Source organism: Grus americana, chromosome 1, assembly GCF_028858705.1.
Source record: "Grus americana isolate bGruAme1 chromosome 1, bGruAme1.mat, whole genome shotgun sequence".
NCBI lineage: Eukaryota > Metazoa > Chordata > Aves > Gruiformes > Gruidae > Grus > Grus americana.
The window spans coordinates 76,295,978-76,320,266 of record NC_072852.1 but is presented as its reverse complement, the minus strand read 5'-3'; the positions used below and the strand labels follow the sequence as shown (position 1 = coordinate 76,320,266).

The 24,289-nt window shown below is 40.5% G+C and overlaps 1 protein-coding gene across 3 annotated transcripts in view; it reads left to right on the top strand.

Moving 5' to 3' along the window:
- The window catches only part of ITPR2 (inositol 1,4,5-trisphosphate receptor type 2), a 263,261-nt gene that overhangs the window by 169,237 nt on the left and 69,735 nt on the right, over positions 1-24,289 (top strand). For all 3 annotated transcript variants that reach the window (XM_054827703.1, XM_054827693.1, XM_054827713.1), the window contains exons 38-43: positions 11,598-11,706; positions 13,339-13,526; positions 14,832-15,015; positions 15,612-15,868; positions 16,793-16,993; positions 18,958-19,068. In XM_054827703.1, the coding sequence (XP_054683678.1) occupies positions 11,598-11,706; positions 13,339-13,526; positions 14,832-15,015; positions 15,612-15,868; positions 16,793-16,993; positions 18,958-19,068 (1,050 nt within the window). The remainder of the gene's footprint in view (positions 1-11,597; positions 11,707-13,338; positions 13,527-14,831; positions 15,016-15,611; positions 15,869-16,792; positions 16,994-18,957; positions 19,069-24,289) is intronic.

Here is a 24,289-nt window from a genome sequence, read left to right as displayed (position 1 = left end):
GCCGTGAATTGTGTAGCCCTAAGACTGTTGGTGGGTTTTGTTTTCTATTCATTCAAAGCACCGACTGGCTGGCATGCGTACACAGTCTAATTTCCACTTACTGGAACTGTAAAGTTCATCTTGGTTTTCATAATGCCATTGAGCCGTAATGTTGGGATGCTGCATGGCATTTATCAGAGAGATGTCATTAGTGGGGATATCAGTACTCTCGAAACGCAGTAGGAAAAATTGCAGTCAGTTATAGGACCTCCAGAGCAGGTTTTCTGCAGGCTCACCGTCAATCTATGCTGTACTTAACAGCTCTGAGGAAGCATATGACATTGTATTTCCATAGCTACATGCTGCGCATGTAGGAACATTCCAGTAATAATCTGTTTCTCCTTGGAAGCAATAGAAATTTAGGCATTATAATGGCAACAGCTTCATAATAAATGTATACTCAAATATATTATGATGAAACAGCTACTGCACATGTGCAGCAATCTTATCGCTGACATAAATAACTCAGCAATTTTAGCAAATATTAAATATAAAGGGGCAATTTAATATTATGGGTGAACAGCTTGCATATTAAATTTTATATAAACATGAATCTGTCTTTTAGTAGTGGAAATGTGAAAAGCTGAGACAGCCTCATGAAAATGTGTCTTCGTCTCCTCCTTGTCTCTAACTTTGAACAGCTGATGTGATGTCAAGCAAATTTTGGTCATTTTTTCAACCACTTCTAGAGTTGCTTGAATTTGGAGTTGGGTGGGTTTTTCTTCTGTTCAACCTAAAAGACAACTTTTTCCTGATCTTGTGAAACTTAGCGTTTAGAAATTGCTGTTGCTCATAAAATAAGACGACAGTTAAGAAGCTATTGAGCTCTGGCATGACAGCTAATATACCTCCGAAAGTTATTAAAAACAAAATGTTACTCTCTTAATAACGTTTCAGTTTCATTCAGCAACTTTGGCTAATAGAAACAGTTTATGAAACTTCTGCTGTGGTGTTACGCAAAGTCAGAATTATTTCCATGGCACTCTTCACAGGACGTTATTAGGTTTATTTGTTTGAACTGATGAAATCTTAGACTCCAAGAGCAGAAAGCCAATATTGGCCTCTAATTTAAAAGGGAAAATTGAGAACTGCTTTGAAAACAGAGAGGTTTTCCCTGGTAAAAGATGCCTTCAAAAATCAGAATGTCTGTCTATCATTTGGAAGAGACGCTGTTACAAAAACTTCAGATATGCCAAGAAAGACCAGCCTCAACACCAAGTCACTGCAGTTTTGTGAATCAGTATGTAAAAGCCAGGATTTACCATGACTGCCCCTGGATAGGTGCTTTAGCCTGCTCACTTAATGACATTAATGGGAGTTGGAGGTAGCTTGGCCTAACCTAGGTTCTAAACCAAGACCTGATGGCTCGTTCCTGGGGAATAAACCTACCAAATGCTTTTTTCCAGCCTCCCGAGAAATTTGGCGCTCAGGTTATCCTAGAGCCCAGCTCTTCCACATGGCAGCACGGCCTTTGCCAGAACAGAAGCAGAGCTCAGATCTTCAATAACTTCATTTTAATTGCAAGATTACCATTTCTCATACTTTGTCAAGGGGTCCTTTCCTTCTAGGGTGGCCTTACCTCGTAATCCTGGATCACCATTAATTCTTAGTTGCTTGGGCTCCGTTGCTGGCAGCGGACATGCTGATTTGCTGTTTGAGGAAGAGGAGATGCGGCGTTTTGCGACGGTAGCCAAGTGTCAGCAGCCACATCCTTGCTGAGAGTCAGTAGCAAGGATCTGAGCTCCTCTTAGCACGCAGCGTCAACAAATCTGCTGGAAAAGGTTGCTTAATATTTACTTGATATTTACCACCTCTGGCAATCAAAGTCATGAGTCAGGCTCCTAAAAAGGATGGGATTACTTTGGTTTGGTTTCATAATGATCAAAAACCCAACAACATATTTTGGATTTTTGTTTGTTTGTTTGTTTTTATGGCCTTCTGGCTCTGGCCACACAGATTTCTTATTTCCAAGTACTATTCCTGGGACCAGGAGCACTAGAAACTATGGGGGGTGTGTATGGTTTCGTGGGTTTTGTTTTTTGGTTTTTTTTCATGTGAACCGGAATTTTCATACAAGCACATAACTGTAGGTGCTAAGCTTAAAGTTCCAGCTATCGTGAAAAGGATAATATGATTGAGAGAGTTGTCATTAATGGAAAATTCTCAATTAAGTTTACTGGAAAATTATTCAAGCTACTACTTTTTATAAAACCAGGGAACATGAATTATAAATATTGCCAAATTATCCCTGTCAAAATGGATAGCTAATAAAAAACAAGTGCTAGATTTGTAGTGTTGTCTATTTTTGCTCTACTTTTCTGCTAGTCTGAATGCCTCCTAATTTCATAGCTATAGTGAAATCAGTGCAGTAGCTGGCTTTGCTCCAGGTGGGATGTGTTCTCTGCTTAGAAATGGAGGAATATGCTTTGTTTTCTTTGCTGTGCTGTGCAGTATAGAGCAAAGGGAGAATCTGCCTATCACTGCAATTAGCACTTAGGACATCTCATGCTGTATCTTGATCCCATCCAGGCTATTCTTTTGAGCTGATACGTGCTCATTTTCCAGCAAGGTAGATGCTAAGACTGTCTTTCCATCTACCATTGGTAACACTGGCAGTTTAAATATTGCTGCTGCCCTGAGCTGCCACAAGGTTGGCTTCCTTTAGCTCTTCCCGTTTTGCTGCATGGATAGGAGCTGCTTAAATATGTTTTGACCAGCTGTTTTCCTTTGCAGTAGCCACAGACTCTAGGAGAGCAAACTCACTTGGCCCAGCTTTGTATGTTGGCCTTTCAAGAATTCAAAGTAAATTCAGGTCTCTCCTTTTCAGATGTTTAAGGCCTGGTTTTGTAGAGTCTTTAAGCTAAAAATGCAAGCATACTTGGAGGTAGACACACACGTACACACTTGTTTTTCTCCTTAATGCCTGAAATCCAAGAAATCAGCAGTAATTTGGTATCTGTTTTCATCTGAGAATGCAAGGGGCATTCCTCAGAAGCGTCAGGTGTGTTGGTCGTTTTGTCAGGCTAGTTCTCGGGGCGCTATAGTTAGGGTTGCTGATCCTTGTCGAAAGCACACCTGTAAATCCTGGGAGGACAGAGTCTGGCAGTTACGTACACTGAATGTTGTGGCGTTCAGGCAGGACTGATTGGCATTAGAGGAAAAATGACTGGGTTTGATGAGGTCTTGGGATTGTTTTGAGACAAGGCACGTGTCCCATGATTATTTTGCAAGATAGTAAATGCTGAGAATTGGTTCCTTTTAGTATCACTATATATATTTTGTTTTTTAATAATATAGACATACAGAGCAGTTCTAGCTGGGTAATTAATATTAACTGGGAATATTTGCATATACTGGAGAAAGTAGCACAGGTCACAGCTTAATGACATTTCCACAGTAAAACCCCAAATCATGAAGTACTCATTTGGTATTGATACAACCCAGAGCTTATGTCAAATCCACTGAAAAATTTCCAGGAGCCTGGTAACCTGGATTGCAAAATAATCCTGATAATCCTGATTTAAAACATATATAGGTTCCATCAAACATAAGCGGTGACATGAGTACCTGGAATGCCTTAGAACAAATTTTGAATTTCTGAAGTGTCTTCATCAATCTATACTAGTAGGCAAGGATTAGTTGAGAAATCAGTGGAGCTGGTGGTGGGTAAAAATGAGCAGGTGAAAACTGAAATATGGAAGTGCCTCCTGAGCCACTTTTAAAAATCCTGAGCCAACAAGTGAAGATTCTAGCCTATCTAATTCGAAATAGGACAGGCAGTTCGTCTGCCGTGCAGCCCTTATCTAGTAAATCAGGTATCTGTAATGCTTTGGCTTTGAAGTTCAACATAATAGCAACACGGTGAAACAGAATAATGTAATGAAAATACTATTTGGCCACTTCTGTTATTTTTTTCCCTAGCTACCTGTTTCAAATTGCTCTTAAAATGTCAAAGCATAGTAGTGCTCATAAATAAGTATGCATCTGGAAATTAAGTGTCTGTTTTGGTAAATATTCATATTAGGACACTTAGGGGTAAATTTTTCTTGCAGAGCATGGAGAGTTCCACACCGAAATCCTGTTACCAAATAATAGGATTTGTGTGCGTAACTCCCTATGCATCACTTTGAAAGTTTACCCCCTGCAGCATAAGAGTTAGATAATTTTAGTCTTTGAAAATTATGCTTTTCAGATCTGGTCTTTTTCTACAGTATGTTATTGATGGTGCAGTCATAAATGCTTCTAAATAATCGTGTTCAAATCTAACATTGTTTTCTTTCAGTGGTGGAGAACTTGGGTTATTGTGCGTCTCAGTGCTTTGTTTCGTACTGGAGAAAGTTGCAAAGGAAAAATTACATAGGTGCAAACATGATCTGCTTTGTAAGTGCCCAATTTATGACTACAGATGGAAACCACGTAACCAAATGAGCAACAGGACAAGCCACAGATACTAACAACAATATTTGCCCCCAACAAAGACCTGTTTTACATGTACAAATGCTGTGACTATATGTGGAGATCTTATATTTTGACCAAAAAAAAGGACATTTGACAGCAAGTAATATTTTATGGGTCAATAGTGAAATTTCATAATGTACAAAATTGAACTGTATTTTAAAAATGTTTTCTTCTCAGTCTAAGTCTGAATGCCCCGATGCTGAGGTTTTCACTAATCCAAACAGTTTTTTTCTCCTGCTGCATTCATAGTGGAGACACTTTTTAGAGATACTGCCAGAAAAAATCTTTCTTTTAATATGACACTTTCCTGAGTTTCCTCAGGGTGCAAAATTGGACAGTTACCAGGCAAAAACTGGTTTTCTTGCAATGCGTCCAGTATTCTTTTCACTATCCATATTGTAAATAGACTGGCAATAGCATTTGTTTTGCAATATTTTGGCACTTAAGCTTCCAGCTTTCTATGGAACCTGGAACTGGAAAGGAAAATATTATTGAAAGACTGCTAAAAAAATGAACTACTTTTTTAAACCACTGTTCTTTGGTTTTAGAGAAGGCTCGTGCTTGTGATTATTTTATCTGAACCTGTTAATGAATCTCTGCACTAGTTACAACCTCAGGTTTATCAGTTAGCATTTGTGATGTAGGCAATTTGTATTAATACAAGTGGGATTAATACCAGATTTGTGTAGGATTGAACAATGGCACATTTAAAATGTGGGGCATCTCTGCCTAATGAGAGACAGCTGAGAGGTGTGGGTGGCCAGTTCTGCTCTCCTAGGAGAACTGTGTCATGAAGTCTGGTGCATATTTTGTTTTTTTTTTTTCTTTTTAGAGTTGTATAAAAGCTTTTGCCAGGCAAAGTATGTGTCTGCTCCTTCTCCTACTGGAGTTGCTGGCAAACCTCCCATTGATTTTAGTGGAAGCAGAGCTGGACACCAGCTGGACCCAACCTCATATTTAAAAGCGCTTTTTTCCTAGGGTGAATAAACACACCCCACTGTGCAAATAACTCTGCTGTTGGGTGTTATAGCTTACTGGTGGAAAATACATCGGTTTCAACTATCAGTTGGCTATGAAAACATCTTGTTGCAAAAAGATCAAAACCAGGAAAAAGATCGCTCAACCAACCACCCTCCCCACAATAAACAACCTCCCCCAACTTGCGAGGAAGTTGCTGGCACCATGAAGACAGACATTTTCCAATTTGTGGACATAGTAGGAGTTGACTCTGGGTCTCTCTTCCAAGCTTGTGCTTGTGCAACACCGTGTGGGTGGTAGCTGTGTGCCTCATCCATTTTGGAGATGAGAAAATGTCTGTGCCATCTTACGTTTCAAGAGCAGGTTGAATCATAATTTAAAGGGTTATAAAAGTTCCATGCTTGGTATCTTCACAGAAGCCACTTGCACAAAACTCATCCTTCCCCTACCATGTTTCATCTCCAAAGGAAATAAGGGAACAAAATAATGTGAAAATGGGTGAAAAACGACAAAAAAAAAAAATCATACTGAAGCAGACACTCAGACTAAGCAGAATAGAAATTTCATTTATAAATTATGAGAAGAAACGTGTAGAAGTAGGTGTTTTTTAAACGGTCTTCATAGAAATCCAGGCTTCTAGCCTCATCTGTATTTACTACAGGAAAAGGTGACACGATGTCTTCATAGATTATGTGAGATAACATAATTTTGTCACCTAGTTTGTTCTCCTAATGTAGACCACGAGATCTTCAAATAGTTTCTGTCTCAGAAGCCGCCTAGTTGTGATTTAGTAACTGCCAGCAACAGACTATCACACCTCTTCTTAAGCTGTTCCAATAGCTAAATGCCATTGCTGTTATATATATTAAAAAAATAATAATCATAACCCACAAACTGAATAACCTATCTGCCTCTACCTCTTTTCTAGCTGAATTCCTCTGTTTTCAGCTTCTCATCGGCGTGTCTTACACCTTTTTCTTGTAGACTGAAGTCACCCATTATCAGATTTCTCATGTAGATAGTCAGAAACAGAGTTCAGGTAGTTCATGTTTAGACTGATAAGCTCCGTAGATTGAAAGCCTTGAATTTCTGATGAGAAGGCATGTTTTATTCTCTAATGACTCTCATGGAGCTTCTCCAAACGTCATCCAATTTGTCAGCTGCCTTCTTGAATTGTGGACACCAACTTGTGATGCAGTATTCCTACAGTAATGTGCCCCTGCACGTGGTGAAGTAAGGTAGTCTCACAAATCCCACATAATAGCTCTTGTTATCCTTTGCAGAGTCGTGTGATTTTAGGGAGTTGTCATTCCACTGATTTTTCTCCAAGACCTTCCGTTGTTCCCCAGAGTCATGGCCTGCTAGAACAGAGTCTTCCATTTTTATGGTGTTCGGCATTTTCTTGTTATTACTTCTATAACTAGATGTACAGAGGTTTGGATATAACGAGGCTCATATTGTTTGCTTCTAGTCTTTTTAATAAATGATGCCTAAATTGTTATCAGTGACTGGACCTCATCCCCTTTTCTTCTTGTTTCCTTTCTAACCACTATTAATAATTATTTTCTGTATTCTTCCATTTCACTGAAAAAAAAAATCAGGTAGTAAGTATTCCATGAGGTTGCCCATTAGAAGCCATACACTTGTTTATGATTTCTTGCTTGAAATTGCACGTTGAATTCTGTCCGCCACTTAGTTGTTAAGCCATTTGATAACTATCCTTGTGGGGTCACTTAATAAAAAATCTTGCCTTACAGCATTGTGTCACACCACCAGTTTATCAAACGTTACCAGAGTGATATTTTCATTATTAGCAAAACCAGAAGATAATCTTCAGAAGTTTGAGAAAGTATATTTTTCTTAAACCCATTTTGAGGCAATTATCACAACATGATGCCAATATTATAATTGCCATCAGTTTATAGTAGCTTCCTTTAATTTTTTATTAATGGAGCTCAAAATCAGCCATTCCTTTGCTTTTCCCAGAATTAATATAAAACTCACTGCAGTGGGTTTGATATCAGTAAAAAGTATTCCCATGTACTTTTTTAAGAGTGTCAGTGCATGTTAGATTTATCCCAGTTCTTGCTGGTCCAAACTTTGTGAAAACCTATGTTAGTAGACTAGAGATCCCAGCCAGCTCCTCTGTTATACTTGGCTGCAAGTCATTCAGATCTGAAGATTTAACATGCCTAAATTCAGTGCATCCTCCTGGACTAATATTGGAATATAATCACAACATCATCCACTGTAACATAGAAATATTTGTTGGACATGGCTGCCCATTCTGTGTTACAACTGATAATCTGCGCATTTCCACTTCATTGTTTTAATGTAGAGTGAAAACCAAAAGAGATCACCAGATCAGCTAATTCAGCCTTCTGAACATCATAAATATCATTCCAGTTCCTTAAGAAGTGTGCGAAGTTACATAAGACAGAGCAAATAATTTTTGGCAGCGTTACCCGGTGAGCTGGTGCTGCTGCAGGTATCCACAATAAGCCTTCCCTACCTCTCTCAGCTGTTGCTTCCCGGTGCACAACACACCATCCTTATGTGGAACCAGCCTTTTGCAGGCTCGGAGAAGGAAAGTGAATAAAGTGTTGTATTAAGGCATTTAAATCGAGTTTAAAGACCAACTAGTATAATGAAATATGGGGTGAGAAAACGTAATTTGTTTGTGTCTACATGTTCCTATTGGAATAATTTTTCCCTATTGGAAACTTTTGTCTGTCAATCCCTAGCTATTTAAAACTGCAACAACAATAACCAGTTGTTGCTTTCTTGTGTCCTCAGTCTTTATCCTAGCTTTTGTTAGAGACAATACAGCGGTATTCATGGGTAACAATAAGACCGTTATGTTTCATTGTGGTTTTTTTTCAAAGCTATACAATGTTCTAGCCATTATAGAAGGATTGCAGTCAGCTGAGTGATGTTTACATGCCACTTCCATACCCTAATAGGAGGTATAAAAGAAAGTGTTTTGTAGCCAGCAGGGGAGAGATTCAGCGTGGAAGGTCGGGACTTCTGCCACGCGTAGAAACCTAGTCGGGGAAGACAGCACTGTGCTGCCGAGTGTGCTTTTATTTTTGGCCTCTGCTTCAGTAATGTGAGTGTCAGTAATAGTTGCTGCAAACTGCTTATTCATGCTACCACTGTGATCATTTGCTTTTGGGCAATATTAATTTTGTGGCTGTACTAAGTTAGGAAACTGTTTACAAGGACATCAATGGCATGGCTGTCTCACTTGCCCTGGCAGCAGTTTGTCTCGTCCACGTGATGAGGCTGTTCTTGACTACATTTTTTGGCATTCCTGTAAAAGCATAGCCAGACACGTACGCCAGCAGGATCAGCACTTTTCTCTGGGAGCAGGGTCCTTCCAGTATTTTCTAGCATGGTGCCTCACACAGTTGCGTGCTGGAGGTGACAGGCGTTTCTGATACATTGCAGGAGCATTTGCACATTTCTCAGCTCCGCTTCATACCGCTGGGCTCTTCCACTCTTTGTAGTGGCAGCTAGTTTCACAAGACTTGGGGAAGTTGTGTGGCTGCCCAAGGTCATTGCAAAGGGGATGAAGATCCCCACCTTGCAAATATGTGGGCTGAGTCTGACGGTGCGTTTTTGGCACAGCTGTCAGGCAAAGCAGAGGTTCCACCACGTTCCTGCTTTTCAAACACGATGTCCTTGACTTTTGACACTTTGGCTTCTGAGAACTCTAAGTGTTGTCTGGATTTGTGGGAGGTTGAGAGAGAGAGGGAGGGAGGGAGAGAGAGCAGGAATCCTAATAATTAAGACTTGCTCCTTGGAATGAGAAGTGAAATCCATGCCTTAGTTTGGGTATGGGTGGAGCAGGATTCCCTCTTCCATAGCCAACTGGAGAAGCATCTTCATACCACTGCTCCTCCTGGTGTCTTTGAAGGTAGTGAGGCAGGAAGAAGATTTGAGATGTGCCGACAGTTACTCGCTTCCAGGCAACAAGACCCAAGTGCTAAATCATTCAGTTTATTAGTCAAATGCTATTTCATGGTCTTAAACATTCTTCCTGATAAAATAAAGGCTGTTTTGATTGAACAATAAAGCTTGTGACCACGGGTATTATTCTTAACTATATATAGATGGCTTTTGGTGTTTCTTCCCGTGACTGTACTGTGACTGTTTATATAATTTACCATGACACTTTGTTCATCATCAGAAGACTGCATAGATTGCTGGGTGACGATGTTGCTTCAAGCTGAGTGGTTAATCAAGTGGTATGGCAAATGCCAGCCTTTCTGATTAAAAGATCTTGTCTCAATGCAGTGGCCATTCTGGATCGGCTTCTAGTCTGGTGTTATGAAGAGTTTCTGCTCTATGATCTTATTTGTGTGATACGATTTTATGATTCTGTAATATATATGCCTGAGAGAGTTTGAAAAGGGAGTTTATCCTGGTTCTTAGTCCATGTTTCTCAATTCTGGTGGGAACTTTTTCCTCTTCAAGAATACGTTTGGCTTCTTCAGGAGATGTGGAAAATGAAGTTCACTTCCATTCACTGGAATTTGGTCACAGCTAGAGACAGGATGTCAAGCAGGAGGAGCTGGTGCTCTTGGCCATCTCGAAATCTCTTATGAACTTGGCTAGAGTACCTCATCCATCCATGCAGGGTTAAACCCCATCACAAACTAGGCAGGGAAGGAATCTGTCCCTGTATGAGGTCCTCAGAGACTTCTGGTTCTTTGTCCTCCTCTGTAGCATAGAGCACGCTGGCGTAGCTCACCTGGAAAATCCACCTAATAAATTCCCTGGCACCACAGATGTGTAGGTGATGCTTTTTATTTTTCTTGCAGCCATTGCATTTATGGCTTTTGATAGTTCGAAACCATCAAAATACAAGAACTAGGGAAGAATGACTGGTTTGTGTTGTCAGGCTACACATACAGAATACTGCATTCTGGCACTTGTTTGAGGTAGACAAGCCCATTGTCCTTGAGATCCATGAAGCAGTGAAAGCCCCACCGTGGCATGTGGTCACACTTGGAAATACTACTAAGTTTGTTAACAGAGAAGTGGGAGTGTGAGCAGTGCTACTTGAGGTGTTTCTGGGACTTGATTCCACACTGCTTACTGTCTGTGGTGGCCACAGAGATGTTTTGATTGAAAAGTTGACTGCTGCACTAATGTGCAGGTGCTGGTGAGCTGGTAAGTACCGAGACTGCTTCTGGTGCGTGTATTTTTCAGCACTGTTTTTCATTAAAACCGGTAGGTGAGTAAAAGTAAGGAAGAAGTTGTCACATTTTATGGCCAAGCTGTTGAAATGAACAATTTTTCCCCTTCCGTGGTAATCATCAGAGACCTCGCAGTACTTTTTTCTTTATAAAATCTTAGGTTACAAATAGACCTACAGTTGTTGTGTCACCTACTGCCTCTGTAAAGCTGAGCATTGACTGCAGGTGTTCCCCAGAGACTGAAGGCAAAATAAAACCACCAAGTAATTGGTACCCCCACTCTTAATTCAGTATGTCTTGTGTTGCAGAACGTAGGCAAAATGAAAGGGAAGATCTTCAGAGAGCTGCATGCAAATTTTGACTGGTTGTGGTTTTGGAAGTAAAGGAACAAGGAGATACAGAGAATGCTTTTTAAGCTATTCTATCAAATGTCATATCTCTGTTTTAATATTTCATGTGATGTGGCTTCTTTCAGATGATCAGCTGGATTATCTGAGATCAGAGAAAAGGGAGTGATACTACTCAACTGCAGAAAATAGGAAGAAAGTACTGCCATGGCAGGGCAGGGCACGGACACACTGACTGCAGAGCATTGGCTCTTTGTAGAATTTGTTTCAATACACACACTTAAAGATAGCCGGTAAAAAATATTGAGGTGGAAGTACTTGATTTATAATCAATAAGTTTAAAAGAAACTTCAAAGAAAGTTTATACAAAAGTATTTTAGAATTCCTCCCATGAGATTTGTTAGATAAGACCATTAGATGTTTGTTTTCTGAACAACTTTGCTATTTGTCTGCTTACTAATTATAACAGAAAGACTTAATAAATTATGTATCTATGCTAAACAGCTTGCTTTTCAAACAAAGGAACTTGGCCACAACTCTAATTTCTTCTATTTTTCTCTCTCTCTTAAAGGGCAACACTTTAAGGAAAATACTCCTATATCGCTACTTTAAAGGAGAATATGGAAGTGGTATGAATGGGCCTCTGTCTGCCAGCTACAGCAAAACTGCACAAGTGGGAGGTAAATCAACACAGATCATTTAAAGAGAACAAAATTAGCAGCACCATTTTTTCTAATAGGCACATTGGAAGCGCTCCAGGGATTCAGCTGGTAATAAATCAGACACTTTCTGTAACCAGTTAGAAGAGAGGTAGTATCAGACTTTTGTTATTTTTAAGTTGCACGCACTTGTCTCAGATGGCTGGTGTGCGTTTGGCGGTACTGAAGTAGGGACTTTCCCCACACCCCCCAATCAATCGTTCAGTTCAGGTCCAATTGGTAACACCATTTTAATTTGCTGGTACGTCCACATCCAGAAATTTGGCTAAGCACAAAACATTTGAACAAAGATGTTACTGTTTCTGGAAACTAAAAATTTTTTTGAAGTTCCAGATCCTTTATTGATATATGAAAAAAATAAGATATAAGGAAAAGCGTCTTACAAAGGTGCTGGTTAGGCAACGGAACAGATTTCCTCGAGAGGCTGCAGAATGCGTCAGTCCTTGTTACAACTTTACCGGATAAGACTCTGATGAACCTGCTCTAACTACCGTGAGCAAGAAGTTTGAACGGATGGTCTCTGTAGGTCCCTTACAATCTAATTGTTGTATGATTCTGTTACCGTAGGGTGGTTTCTAAGAAAAGCCAAAATATTGTATGCCATAGGAAATGAGGCAGAAGCTAGGTATAGAGCCGGGTCAAAATACTTGCCATTGCATTTTCAGCATCTATTAAACACATGTCCAGACTTGTGGGCATTTCCAAATGTTACCCAACTGATCCTCCTCGACTATTTCAGTGTAGACACTGGAAATGTTTACAGTCTTAATATCCTGTACACCAAATTTTCCTTCCTAACAAACAGGAAAGTAAAGATTTACTATTTTTTTTAGTTCTCTCTCTAAAAAGTGTGTGTGTGTGTAGCATCATCACAGTCTGAACCATTTTAATCAGTTTAATCAAAGCAGTACTGACTGATTAAAGCATTACTGTATTTTTCCTAATGAAGTAGATGCAGTTACATCTGTATAAAAGTAAGTATAGTAGGAAAGATTATAATCTGTGATAATAAAAGATGGTTGATTTAATGAGCTAATACAATTTAACAAAATTCCTTAGAATCATACCTTTAATCTGGATTAACTCAAGTCTCTGTTCTTAAGGAACGTAATTGTGATGTTAATGGTCTAGGAGTTATATCAGCAAAAACATTTAGCTAGAAGGTCATACCCATAATCAGAGTGGATTTACCAGTACACAATCTTTGTATAGATTATGCCTGAGATTGAAAAGCAGATTTAAAAGTGGTCAGAGCACTGACCATACACACCGTTTAGTGTATGCAGTGGTGGAATTAAAGCAGGGGGTTGGTGGACAAATCGGTATAATTTCCGACTTCTTTCTTGTCTGAATATCACGACAGAACAGTGGTTCAGGGTTTTGTTTTATTTCTTATTCTTGGTGCTCAGCATTGCAGTTTCACACAAAAATCTTGTTTGTGTCAAGGGGAATTTTGCCTCAAACAGAATTTCAAAATTAAATTCATTACATTGCTATTGTGTAGCAATAAGACAAATTATTATTGCTAATAGATTCATTTTCATATACATATGTAAAACAAACATGAATGGTATGTATTTGTGTAATTTGCAGGTGGATTTTCAGGACAAGACTCAGATAAGTCTGGGGTAACCATGTTTGATATTCAGTGCCTTCTGGATAAAGAAGGTGCATCAGAACTAGTCATAGATGTTATAGTAAATACCAAAAATGACAGAATTTTCTCAGAAGGCATTTTGCTTGGTATTGCGTTGCTTGAAGGTGGAAATACGCAAACACAGGTACTAATTTCATTTACTTATTCACATATTGGTTTTCAAATGCATGTAGTCTGGACACAAACTTTTTGCTGTGAGTTCTGTGAAGAGTTTATCACTATAATATGTATCACTATAATACAAATGTAAATGTGCCCTATTATTATGCAGTATTTTATAGTGTAGACTCTTCAATAGAAGAAAACAGTTTTCCACTGTACCATTCTGTGTAGCAGTGCTCCTTTGAATGTGGTCTTTGCCATGTGAGCATTATCTCCAGTTATTTCATATCTCTCTTCGTAAAATTAAAAATTACAATACTTTCAAGTTTATAATAGCAGTAAAATTAATTTCTGGAAATGTTTAGGGACATTTATCAAAATCTCCAAAGAGAAAAACTGGCCGTTTGAGAAGACCACTATCCCCATCTGTAGAAAATAACTGCTTTGAACTACGGATTCTAGTTTTTGTGAATGATATTCCTCTCACTCAACTTTAGCCAAATAAGGTGATTGTTTATTCTTACTCCGTGATCAGCAGAGTTATCATAAGAGAGGAGAGATGATGTGAATCACTCCCTGCACTTCCCCATATCTCATCATTGCTTGTGAAAGGAGCCTAAATAACCAACTTAGTAACCAATAGCCTCCTCATTGCAATGAGAGGAATCCCATCCTGTATCTTTATTCTGTAGAAAAGATGATATGATCTGTGACCCTTAGAGAGTGTCCAGAAAATGTTAAAAAGTGAGATTTTGTTGCACCTTTCTAAAATAAATTATTAGGGGCTGTAAAAAGCTTTTACTTTAAGACAGAGTTTGTAAACTTTTGAAAATGGTACGCAGCCTGCTTGACGATAATACTAAGGGACTGGACATAATAACCAAAAATATTAATTCCAATTCTGTGTGAAGCACAAAAAATGTATATGATCTAAGCTATAATATTCCACATTAGATGTTTCATGCTTCCTCTTGTTGTTACATAATAACAATTACTTTTTGCTGTTATTTGTAGATGGAATATTATAACTCCAGAATGCTTGGAGAAATTGAGAGTGTCACGAAGTAATTTAACTTCAAGTGTAATATTGTGACATTTTAAAGATTGCAAATAGCGGTGTTCACCATTTTATCCAAATTTAAAAATGTTATTATCAATCTTTGTTACCAGCCTTGTTTATCACTTTGTGAAAGAACTGGTCAGGCAGTGGCCAACATTTGTTCTGTGTAAGTGAAGTAATTATTCATCATTTGTTTCACAAAAAATAGTGTATTTTTTATTTCTTCTTCCTTCAAAGATTGCTATCTAAAGAATATATTTTTTGCAGTATTCAACTTACCAGCAACTGAAGGAGCAAAAAAAGTCGGAAAAATTCTTTAAAGTCCTGTATGACCGCATGAAAGCTGCTCAGCAGGAGATACGATCGACAGTGACAGTGAACACTACTGATTTGGGGAGCAAAAAGAAAGACGATGATAGTGACCTAACCATATCTGTTCCCAAAAAGAGAGGTAAGAAGGCACCCATGTAGAAGAGGGAAGAAGTGCATTATATTCAGACTGCATGTACTGCATCACTGATACTCTGCTGTGTTGATCAATAAGCTTTAATATTAATCATTGCTAATTTGCATATTTTGCCTATTTTTCTCTAAATTATAGGCAATCTCTTAAGCTGGTTACAAGGAATTAGCTTTGATGAAATCAGTGAAGCTATGCCAGCTTACACTAATAGAAGATATAGAACCATATTTTTAGAGAAGCAGAAGTTGAGGCTGCTGCTGATGGGACTATTTCACAAGAGCAAACGCAGGAACTGATTTCCCACCCTGTGGTCCTTCCATTGTTCTCATCATTTATTGTATATGGGAGAGAAATAGTAGGGCTTTTTGTTTTAATGTTCTGTTTCACTCTGGTTTGTGGTTTATTTGGAACATGCTATCCCTGCATGAATGTTGCTTTGATATTCTTTGTAAGTTGCCTAGAGGTCTTTGAAAAGTTAGGCACCAGTGAAGAAAAAGTTGCATTCATTATTATTGTTTTCTTATTGTTTAATCAAACGAGGCGAAAGAGTTTCAAAAATGAAGAAAAATTGTCTTCTTTTTCAGTAAAGGATTCAACCCTGCATCTGAAAGAGGGTATGAAAGGACAGTTAACAGAAGCATCTTCTGCGACATCCAAGGCTTACTCAGTGTATAGAAGAGAAATGGACCCAGAAGTAGATCTTATGGGCTCAGGAACAGATGCTGCAAATGCAGAAGAGAAGTCCACAGAAGAAGCAGTCATGAGCCCTGCCATTGCAATCATGCAGCCAATACTGAGATTTCTTCAGCTGCTGTGTGAGAACCACAACCGAGAGCTCCAGGTAAAGTGTTTTTGAGCTGAGCTCTGAAAGAAATATTACAGGAGCTGGAACTTCATGAGGGAAGAAAAACATGCCTGTGCCTGGCTTACGTTACAGAATAGAAGTGTCTAAAATGTTGTTGTTCTTTTGGTCCAAGGGATAAAATAACCCTTTTCAAGAACCACTTGCATGCTCTGGTTGAGCTCATGTTTATGTCCTCAGAATTGCTTGGGGACCGCAGCACCGACACATGGAATTAAAAAGTGTCTAAATGTGCCTGTTAGTACAGCTTCCATGCACAAATGGTGGGTCGCTTACCACAGGCTTGAAGACCACAGGAAGTTTCTGGGCAAAGTTTGGGTACTGCTCTTTTTCCTAGGTATTATGATTGAAGACTTTAAGATGTTACGTGTGTCCCTGCTATCAGTTCCTCTGGTAGAAATTACTGTCCCCATAGCAACCTTTGCAAAATTAATTTTCTGCAAATAAAACTCAGTGCCGTGTCCAGCAGCCTTCCTTAAAGCAGTGTTGGGGGTGGTTTGAACTAAGCTACCGTTCTGCGCTGACACGGCCAGGGAGAAGACGTCATGTGCTGCTATACCTGCTCAGCTGTGGGGCAAGAAGCTTCCGAGAGAAGAGTAGTTACAACAAGATGGATGGGGGATATAGAAGACATTTAAGGCCAGTGCAGATGTTTGCAAAGTTCACTTTCCTAAGCCCTTCTTTCTCTACTGATTTAATCAGATAATGGTTCTCAACTGCTGCACTAAGGCATAATGTATTTTCTACAGTGTAGTGTACCTCAGTACCTAAGGTACAGTGGTCATATGGTCGTAAATTGTCCACTTTGATTTTTTCATGAAAAAGACGGTGTGTTTGACTTGACTCTAACTCTCTTGGGTTTTTTGTTGGGTTTTTTTGTTGTTCCTTTTCTCTGTCCACCAGAATTTTTTAAGACATCAGAACAATAAAACAAATTACAACCTTGTTTGTGAGACCCTTCAGTTTTTGGACTGTATCTGTGGAAGCACGACAGGTGGACTGGGCTTATTGGGACTTTACATCAATGAGAGAAATGTGGCTCTTGTGAACCAGACACTGGAAAGCTTGACTGAATATTGCCAAGGTCCATGTCATGAAAATCAGGTAGGGCTCAACTTGTGGGCACAGAAGAATATACCTGAATGTATGGTATCTGTGTGCTTATCATAAACCTTTCAGTGTTCTTAATAACATAAATTCAGTTGTAACTGCAATGGCTAGGCTTAACGCATTTCAAGCTTTCATAAGACCTAAGCAATCCTTTTAAGTCAGAACTCAATGTAGTTTCTTCCTGTAGTATGTCTGCTTATGTACAGAGTTTCCAGTCCTTTGGGGGAGAGTTTAATGTCTTATGTCAGTGGGTCCATGGCTTAAACCTCACTTGGTGAGACTGGATTTCGAGTCACTGTCGTGGAAGTACATTGCATACATAATGTTCTTTTCTTAATTTTCATACATTTTGCCTTTGCTGGCGTTTATATACGTTGCTTACGTTTACTTCCTTAATTCCCATAACTGCCACAAAGTTTAACTTACTATCCTGCTATACTACCTATCAGCATCTTTAATTATGATATCAGTAGTGAAATGGATGAGACTAAAGATCATGCTTCTAATCTTCTGTACCTTCCTTGATGCAGTCTTTTTAAGTCATATAGCTGTGACTTTTGGTAGATGTCTCTTTAGTGCCATGCTGAGGCGGTATAGAAAGGTAAAGAATGTAGTTACACGCTGCTATGTTTGATCTGAAGAGAACCGTAGTAAAGTTGTCACGGTGCATGAATTTTCAGGATTTTTGCTATGGAGTAGGAATGGGAAAATTGCAGTGGGCAAAAATAGAGGCTATCTGTTCTTGATACCAGAAATAGCTGAAAAAAATACATGCAGTATTAATACTACTTCATTAACACGCACAAATGAAGTGCAGAGTGCTTCTATTGCCATTGCTGGTAATCAACAGCCTTTACTTAATACTTTAAAAACAAACAAAAATCCTGTAGTGGACTAAATTTTAAACAGTCATATTTGATTCACTAATGGATGGGGAAAAATCTGTAAAAAAAGAATAATTACAGGACTGGAGATGGAAGAAAAAAAAATGTTTCAAGTTAACTTGTTCTGCAACAAGTTTACTTGAGGAACACTGGTAGTGGAAGGGAATGATTAGTTACGCTTAATTACTTAGACCTACCTGTTGGGAAGTCACTCAGGATTTGAGTTATGCTTGTTTATACCAACTGCAGGTCTGATTCGGTGTATTTCAGAGGCAAATGCTCCACACTCTCATTTTCATTTTTCCCCTCTCTCTGTCATTCTGGAAAACTTTTCCTATCCTATTGTCCTGTAAATCTGTTAAAAAAAAATACCATAGGCCTGTATAACCAACACTTATTTACCAGGCTTAGAAGGTCTGGGACTCCAGCTGTAAAAGTGTTTGGGAAATACTGTTGGTCATAGTTACAGTTTTGAATTCCATATCCAGAAATGTCTTTCTGTGCGGGACATGTCCAGATGCATGTAGAAAACAATCTTTGCAAACAATTCATGCTGTAACAGCAATATTAATGCTGATTGCTGAATGCAAACTAAGAATTTGAGTGTGCAAATTTGATTGTGCCTACATTCAAGCATGTCTTTTATGTCTCTGCATGTGTGTTCAGCTGAATCTGGCACCGTCCCTGTGGGCTGCTGTCTCTAACTTGTAGCACTTGGTGCCAAACCCTGCATGATTCACTGCAAGCGTACTTTAGCTCGCACCACCTTTTTTCCAGCTGTGTACTTCACAGCTGTTGGGGTTGGTTCCATACTACGCAGGTCTCCCCCAGCACCGCTTGTGGCATGTTTTCAGGCTGCTCTGCTTTGGCTGGGAGGTTTGTTGCTGTTACAAGGTCTTTCAAGTTCTGGGTCCTTGTTTTGGAAATTTGCTGATGTGCATATTCTCTCTCTCCCTCCCTCCACTTGTCCTGTGTCCCTCTTTTTCCTCCTCCTTCCTTCCCTCCCTCCCTCCCTCCCTCCCTCCCTCTCCACTCCCCGCGCCCTGGACTCCCTTCTCTTCTCTTATTTTGCAGACTTGCATAGCCACCCATGAATCTAATGGGATTGATATTATCATTGCACTCATCTTGAATGACATAAACCCTCTTGGCAAATACTGCATGGACTTGGTGCTTCAGCTAAAGGTACAGTAAATGTAAATTTGTTTATTTAAATCTGAGTAATAATAGAAGACATACCTATGCCAGAGCTCTAGGCTACCTGACATTTACTTAGTCTTACCATAGCATAATATACTCAGCAGCCTTTGAAAACAAACGTTGCAAATGAATTCAGCTCAGCTTCTGAATCCTTATCAGGCCCTCTACCACAGGCCTTTTGACCCACTGTTGTGTTTGGGACTATGCCCTCAGCTTTTTTTTTTTTTTTTTTTTTTTTAATCCTATCAAACAGACATGATATAGCTAGCATGAAGACTCCAGATTGTGGGCATAAAATCTCACAGGACTGATAAATAGCAACACTGTACAGACATGTAACAAGGCAGGCATTCTCTGTTTATACTGATCTCTTAAAAATTACTTGAGAAGGAGATGTTGTGAAAAAAGAATAATATATCAGATGACCTGTTATGTCAAATAAAGTTGAAAACAAAGTTAAATTGTATTTTATTTCCCTTCTCAGTGTCCTCTGAGGGGGGAGGACAAAGTATAGAGTGGGAGGGCTTGTAATTTTGTTTTGTGTTCTCTGGCGAGCTGGATAGGCTCGTAGATAAGTTTCTCTGGTCTGTGTGCCATTGCATGCAGAGGAGAGCTCTGCAGCGATACTGTCTGCCAAGTAGGATAGAACTTGTCCAGGAGGAGCCTTGGGTTATTGCCTTTTCTTGCCTTGCGAATGAAGTATTACCATTGCAGATGGTCTGTTTCCTCCCCAAAACCAGCAAATGCTTTGTGGTAGCTGCATTGCATCATATTGGCAACATTATGGATGTCTAATAAAATAATTAATACAGCTACATATCATGTACAATGAAACATTGAATCAACAGTGCTTTACACATGATTTTAATAACTGTAATTACATTTTTGAATGGCACTGTAATTCAGACCCCCCCTCAAGCAAAACACTTAAACAAACATTTAACTTTGAACATGCAGAAGTTCTTTTGAAGTCCAAATTTCAGTCCCTGTAAAGACCTAACTACAGTAAGTCTAGTACCATTTTGATTTGCCATTATCATGAGGCTGGCAAATGTTTGTAGAACATCTTTTCTATGTAATAACCAAAAATGGAGTTTAGCGATAACGCTGCAAGGACCAGTTTGACACTGTTCTTAGGAGACTATATATGCCTTACTCTTACTGAAATAGCAAAAATTGTGATGAATGATACCGAAGATTCAAAGTGTGGAAATTATTGTGATTATACAGAATCACAGAGTCATTTGGATTAGAAGGGACATCTTGGGGTCATCTTGTCCAACCCCCCTGCTCAAGCAGGGTCAACCATGTCCAGTTGAATATCTCCACAGTGGGACACTCCACAACCCCTCTGGGCAACCTATTCCAGTGTTTGATCACTCTCACAGTAAAAAAGTGTTTTCTTGTGTTTAGACGTGTGGTGGGTTGATCCTGGCTGGAGGCCGGGTGCCCCCCAAAGCTGCTCTTTGACTCCCCTCCTCAGCTGCACAGGGGAGAGAAAATATAATGAAAGGCTCGTGGGTCGAGATAAGGACAGGGAGAGATCACTCACTAATTACTGTCACAGGCAAAACAGACTTGACTTGGGGAAATTAGTTTAATTTATTGCCAATGAAATCAGAGTAGAGTAATGAGAAATAAAACCAAATCTTAAAACACCTCCCCGCACCCCTCCCTTCTTCCTGGGCTCAACTTCACTCCCAATTTCTCTCCCTCCTCCCCACCAGCAGCACAGGGGGATGGGGAATGGGGGTTGTGGTCAGTTCATCACATGTTGTCCCTGCTGCTTGTTCCTCCTCAGGGGGAGGACTCCTCACACTCTGCCCCTGCTCCAGCGTGGGGTCCCTCCCACGGGAGACAGTCCTCCACCAACTTCTCCAACGTGAGTCCTTCCCACGGGCTGCAGTTCTTCATGACCTGCTCCAGCGTGGGTCCCTTCCATGGGGTGCAATCCTACAGAACAGACTGCTCCAGCGACGGTCCCACACGGGGTCACAAGTCCTGCCAGCAAACCTGCTCCGGCGTGGGCTCCTCTCTCCACAGGGCCACAGGTCCTGCCAGGAGCTTGCTCCAGCACGGGCTTCCCATGGGGTCACAGCTGCCTTCGGGTGCATCCACCTGCTCCAACGTGGGGTCCTCCATGGGCTGCAGGTGGAATCTCTGCTCCCCATCATCCTCCATGGGCTGCAGGGGAATCTCTGCTGCGGCGCCTGGAGCACCTCCTGCCCCTCCTTCTGCACTGACCTTGGTGTCTGCAGAGTTGTTCCTCTCACATCTTCTCACTCCTCTGTCCGGCTGCAGTTGCTGTTGTGCAGCAACTTTCCCCCCCCCTTCTTTAATACATTATCCCAGAGGTGCTACTGCTGTGGCTGATGGGCTCGGCCTTGGCCAGCAGCGGGTCCATCTTGTAGCCGGCTGGCATTGGCTTTGTTGGACATGGGGGAAGCTTCTAGCAGCTTCTCACAGAAGCCACCCCTGTAGCCCCCCTGCTACCAAACCTTGTCACACAAACCCAATACAAGAGGAAATTTAATGTGTGTCTTAATTTCTGTACATTGCCTCTTGTCCTCTCAGTGGGCACTGCTGAGAGGGGTCTGGCTCCCTCTTCTTCATTCCCTCCCATCAGGTATTTAAACATATGGACCTGATCCTTCTGAGCCCTCTCTTCTCCAGGTTGAACAGTCCCAGCTCTCAGCTGCTCCTTATATGAAAAATACTCCATTCCCTTATTCATCTTTGTGTCTCTTTGCTGGACTCGTTCCAGTAAGTCCATATCTTGTACTGGGGAGCCCAGAACTGGACACAGTGCTGGGCCAGTTGTGATGTCAAGAATTAGATCCAAATTAAGAAGTTTCTGGGTTTGATTTTGAGTGTCAACACATCAAAATAATATAGCACTGAGTTTACCAGATAATATTTAACATTGACAATCTGTCAGCGTTCATAGGCAAGTTGCAAATACATAAATTTTGCAGTGCAAATACAGAATGCATATATAGGCCCACACACTTACACATACAAACAAGCTCAGACACTGTTTTCAGGGAACTTTATATGTTGAACTCATACCCCCCAACCAAAGCAAAGGCAATGCAGAATTATATTTTCCCATGCCATCTTAATTTAGCTTGTTTTGCACATAGTTTGTGATGTGGTATTTAATTACATCTTCATGGAATATATTTTCCCACTGGACTCCCAAATCGTTTAGTGAGCAGGGTAGACAGTGTTCACTGAGTGCACAGATGGCCAATGTTCTGTTCTGCTTCTTGTTATTTAGAGTATGACCTCTTGGCCTTCCTTACTGACTGGTATTTAAGCCCTGGCACACAGAGTGACCTCAGTATCTGCCACTCTGTATAGTGGCAGGATGAAGAGACGTTGTCAGTCTGAGGGTAGAGAGACTCTAATACGAGTGTCTTTTTGGCTTTTCTCATAGCACCTTACTCTACTGTATCTAGTTGCTTCACGCATTAATTTATTTTTCCAAAAGCCTTGTGAGGAGATGAGATGGGAACCCAGGTAAAGAGAAATGAAGGCCAGAAGTACTTCGGGCTGTCACATTTGTAGCACCTGGGAACCGATTTTTCACAGTACTAATGTCTTATGAAGAACTTTATACTGTATTTTCCAAGTCGTGGACCTCTTTTCCTCATTGATGTCTGGGAATGGAAATCAGATCCCAGGGTCTCAAAGCATGAAGAAAATGAGGAACAAGTAGTCAAATGAGCATCTCAATGTCAGGTACAAGTGATCAGAGGAAAAAAACCGGGCGGATGTGCCTGTAATTCTAGGCTATGGCATGCCACTTTTGCCGAGTCAGTAGCAAGAAACTGGCTGTCGATGACACAAAGTTCTACCCACCCTCTACCTTTCCTCACTTCCTGGAAGCTGCAGCGGGCTTCTCTCCATCCCCAGGGATGTCTGCACTGGGAAATAGCTTCAAAGTCCTCCTCACCCATGAGTGAGTAGGCTGGTGCCTTCCTCCACTGTTTCCTCCCTTTCCTTCTCAAGCCGCCTCACAGCTTGTCTTCCCCCTTTCCCTCAGGCTCAGTTTGAGATCCTACCGATGCTACAACAACTGACTTGGTCACCATTGTAAGGGAAAACTGCAGCAGAAAAAGAAGCATCCAGTGCCTCAGAGCAGCACCCTGTCAGGTTGTCCTTTCCCTCCACCTGGTCTCACTCACTGTGCACGTTAGACTCTGGCAATGTAGGTTGCAAGGTAAAGAGTCTGGTTAGACCTTTCCAGTGGATGATGCTGGTTTGATTCTGGAGCAAAAGGAAAGGGGAACTGTGGAAAAATCCATGTAGAATCCCGTTCTCCTTTAGCCAGTCCCAGTCTGGTCTTTTCTGCTCATCCATTGTTCTTTGTCCTTATCTCATCCTTGTGCTGGCAAGCCCAGTGTCCTTTCTCCTGGCTTTTCACTCAACTCCCAATCTCCTCTCCCAGGAGGTCCTAGTTTCCCTGTCATGTATAAATCCTCATTCTATTCATCCACCCTCCTTCTATCTTCTCCTTCCTGCTGCTGCTGACTTCTAATCCTACAGTCTCCCAGTTGGAGATGTTCAAAGCTCAGCTTGACACAGCCCTGAGCAACCTGCTTTGAGCAGGGGATGGGACTGCTGAAAGATCAGTCCAAAGGAGAGCCTCAAATGTGGGATTTTGGGATCCAACTTGCATGATTTTCTTGTGATTGTGTGCCCACCAAGAAGAAACTCTGCAGGCTTTTAGCTGTGAAATTCCATCAAATTTCTACAGTATAGTATTCAAATAGTAATTTAAAAAAAAAAAGGCTTACAAGTTGGACAAATTTGGCTGAGGTTCCCCAGGGACTACAATTTGCATGATTGTGTTATCTTGGCCTCTAGTGCTCCAGATTTTCAACTCTGCTATCAAAACTTGGAGATGCAAAGGCTGCTTAAAACCAAAATTGCTTGAACATGCAGAAAATAACATCTTTCTTTTTGCCTCAGTCCCAAAAGCAGCTGAACCCTTTTCCTCCAAAATTATCCATACTAATTGTCTGAGGCGCACCCTCAGCCTCTGAGGCTGCAAGAAATTTCAGTTTGAATTGCTGACGTCTGGCAATAAGCAGCTGACAAAGAGGTTTTATGGTGGGTTGAGTTTTTTACTAGCCCCTACCTGTATCATGGGACTGCAGTCTGCTTCCGAGTACTCACACAGCTCGGTCTGTCATAGAGG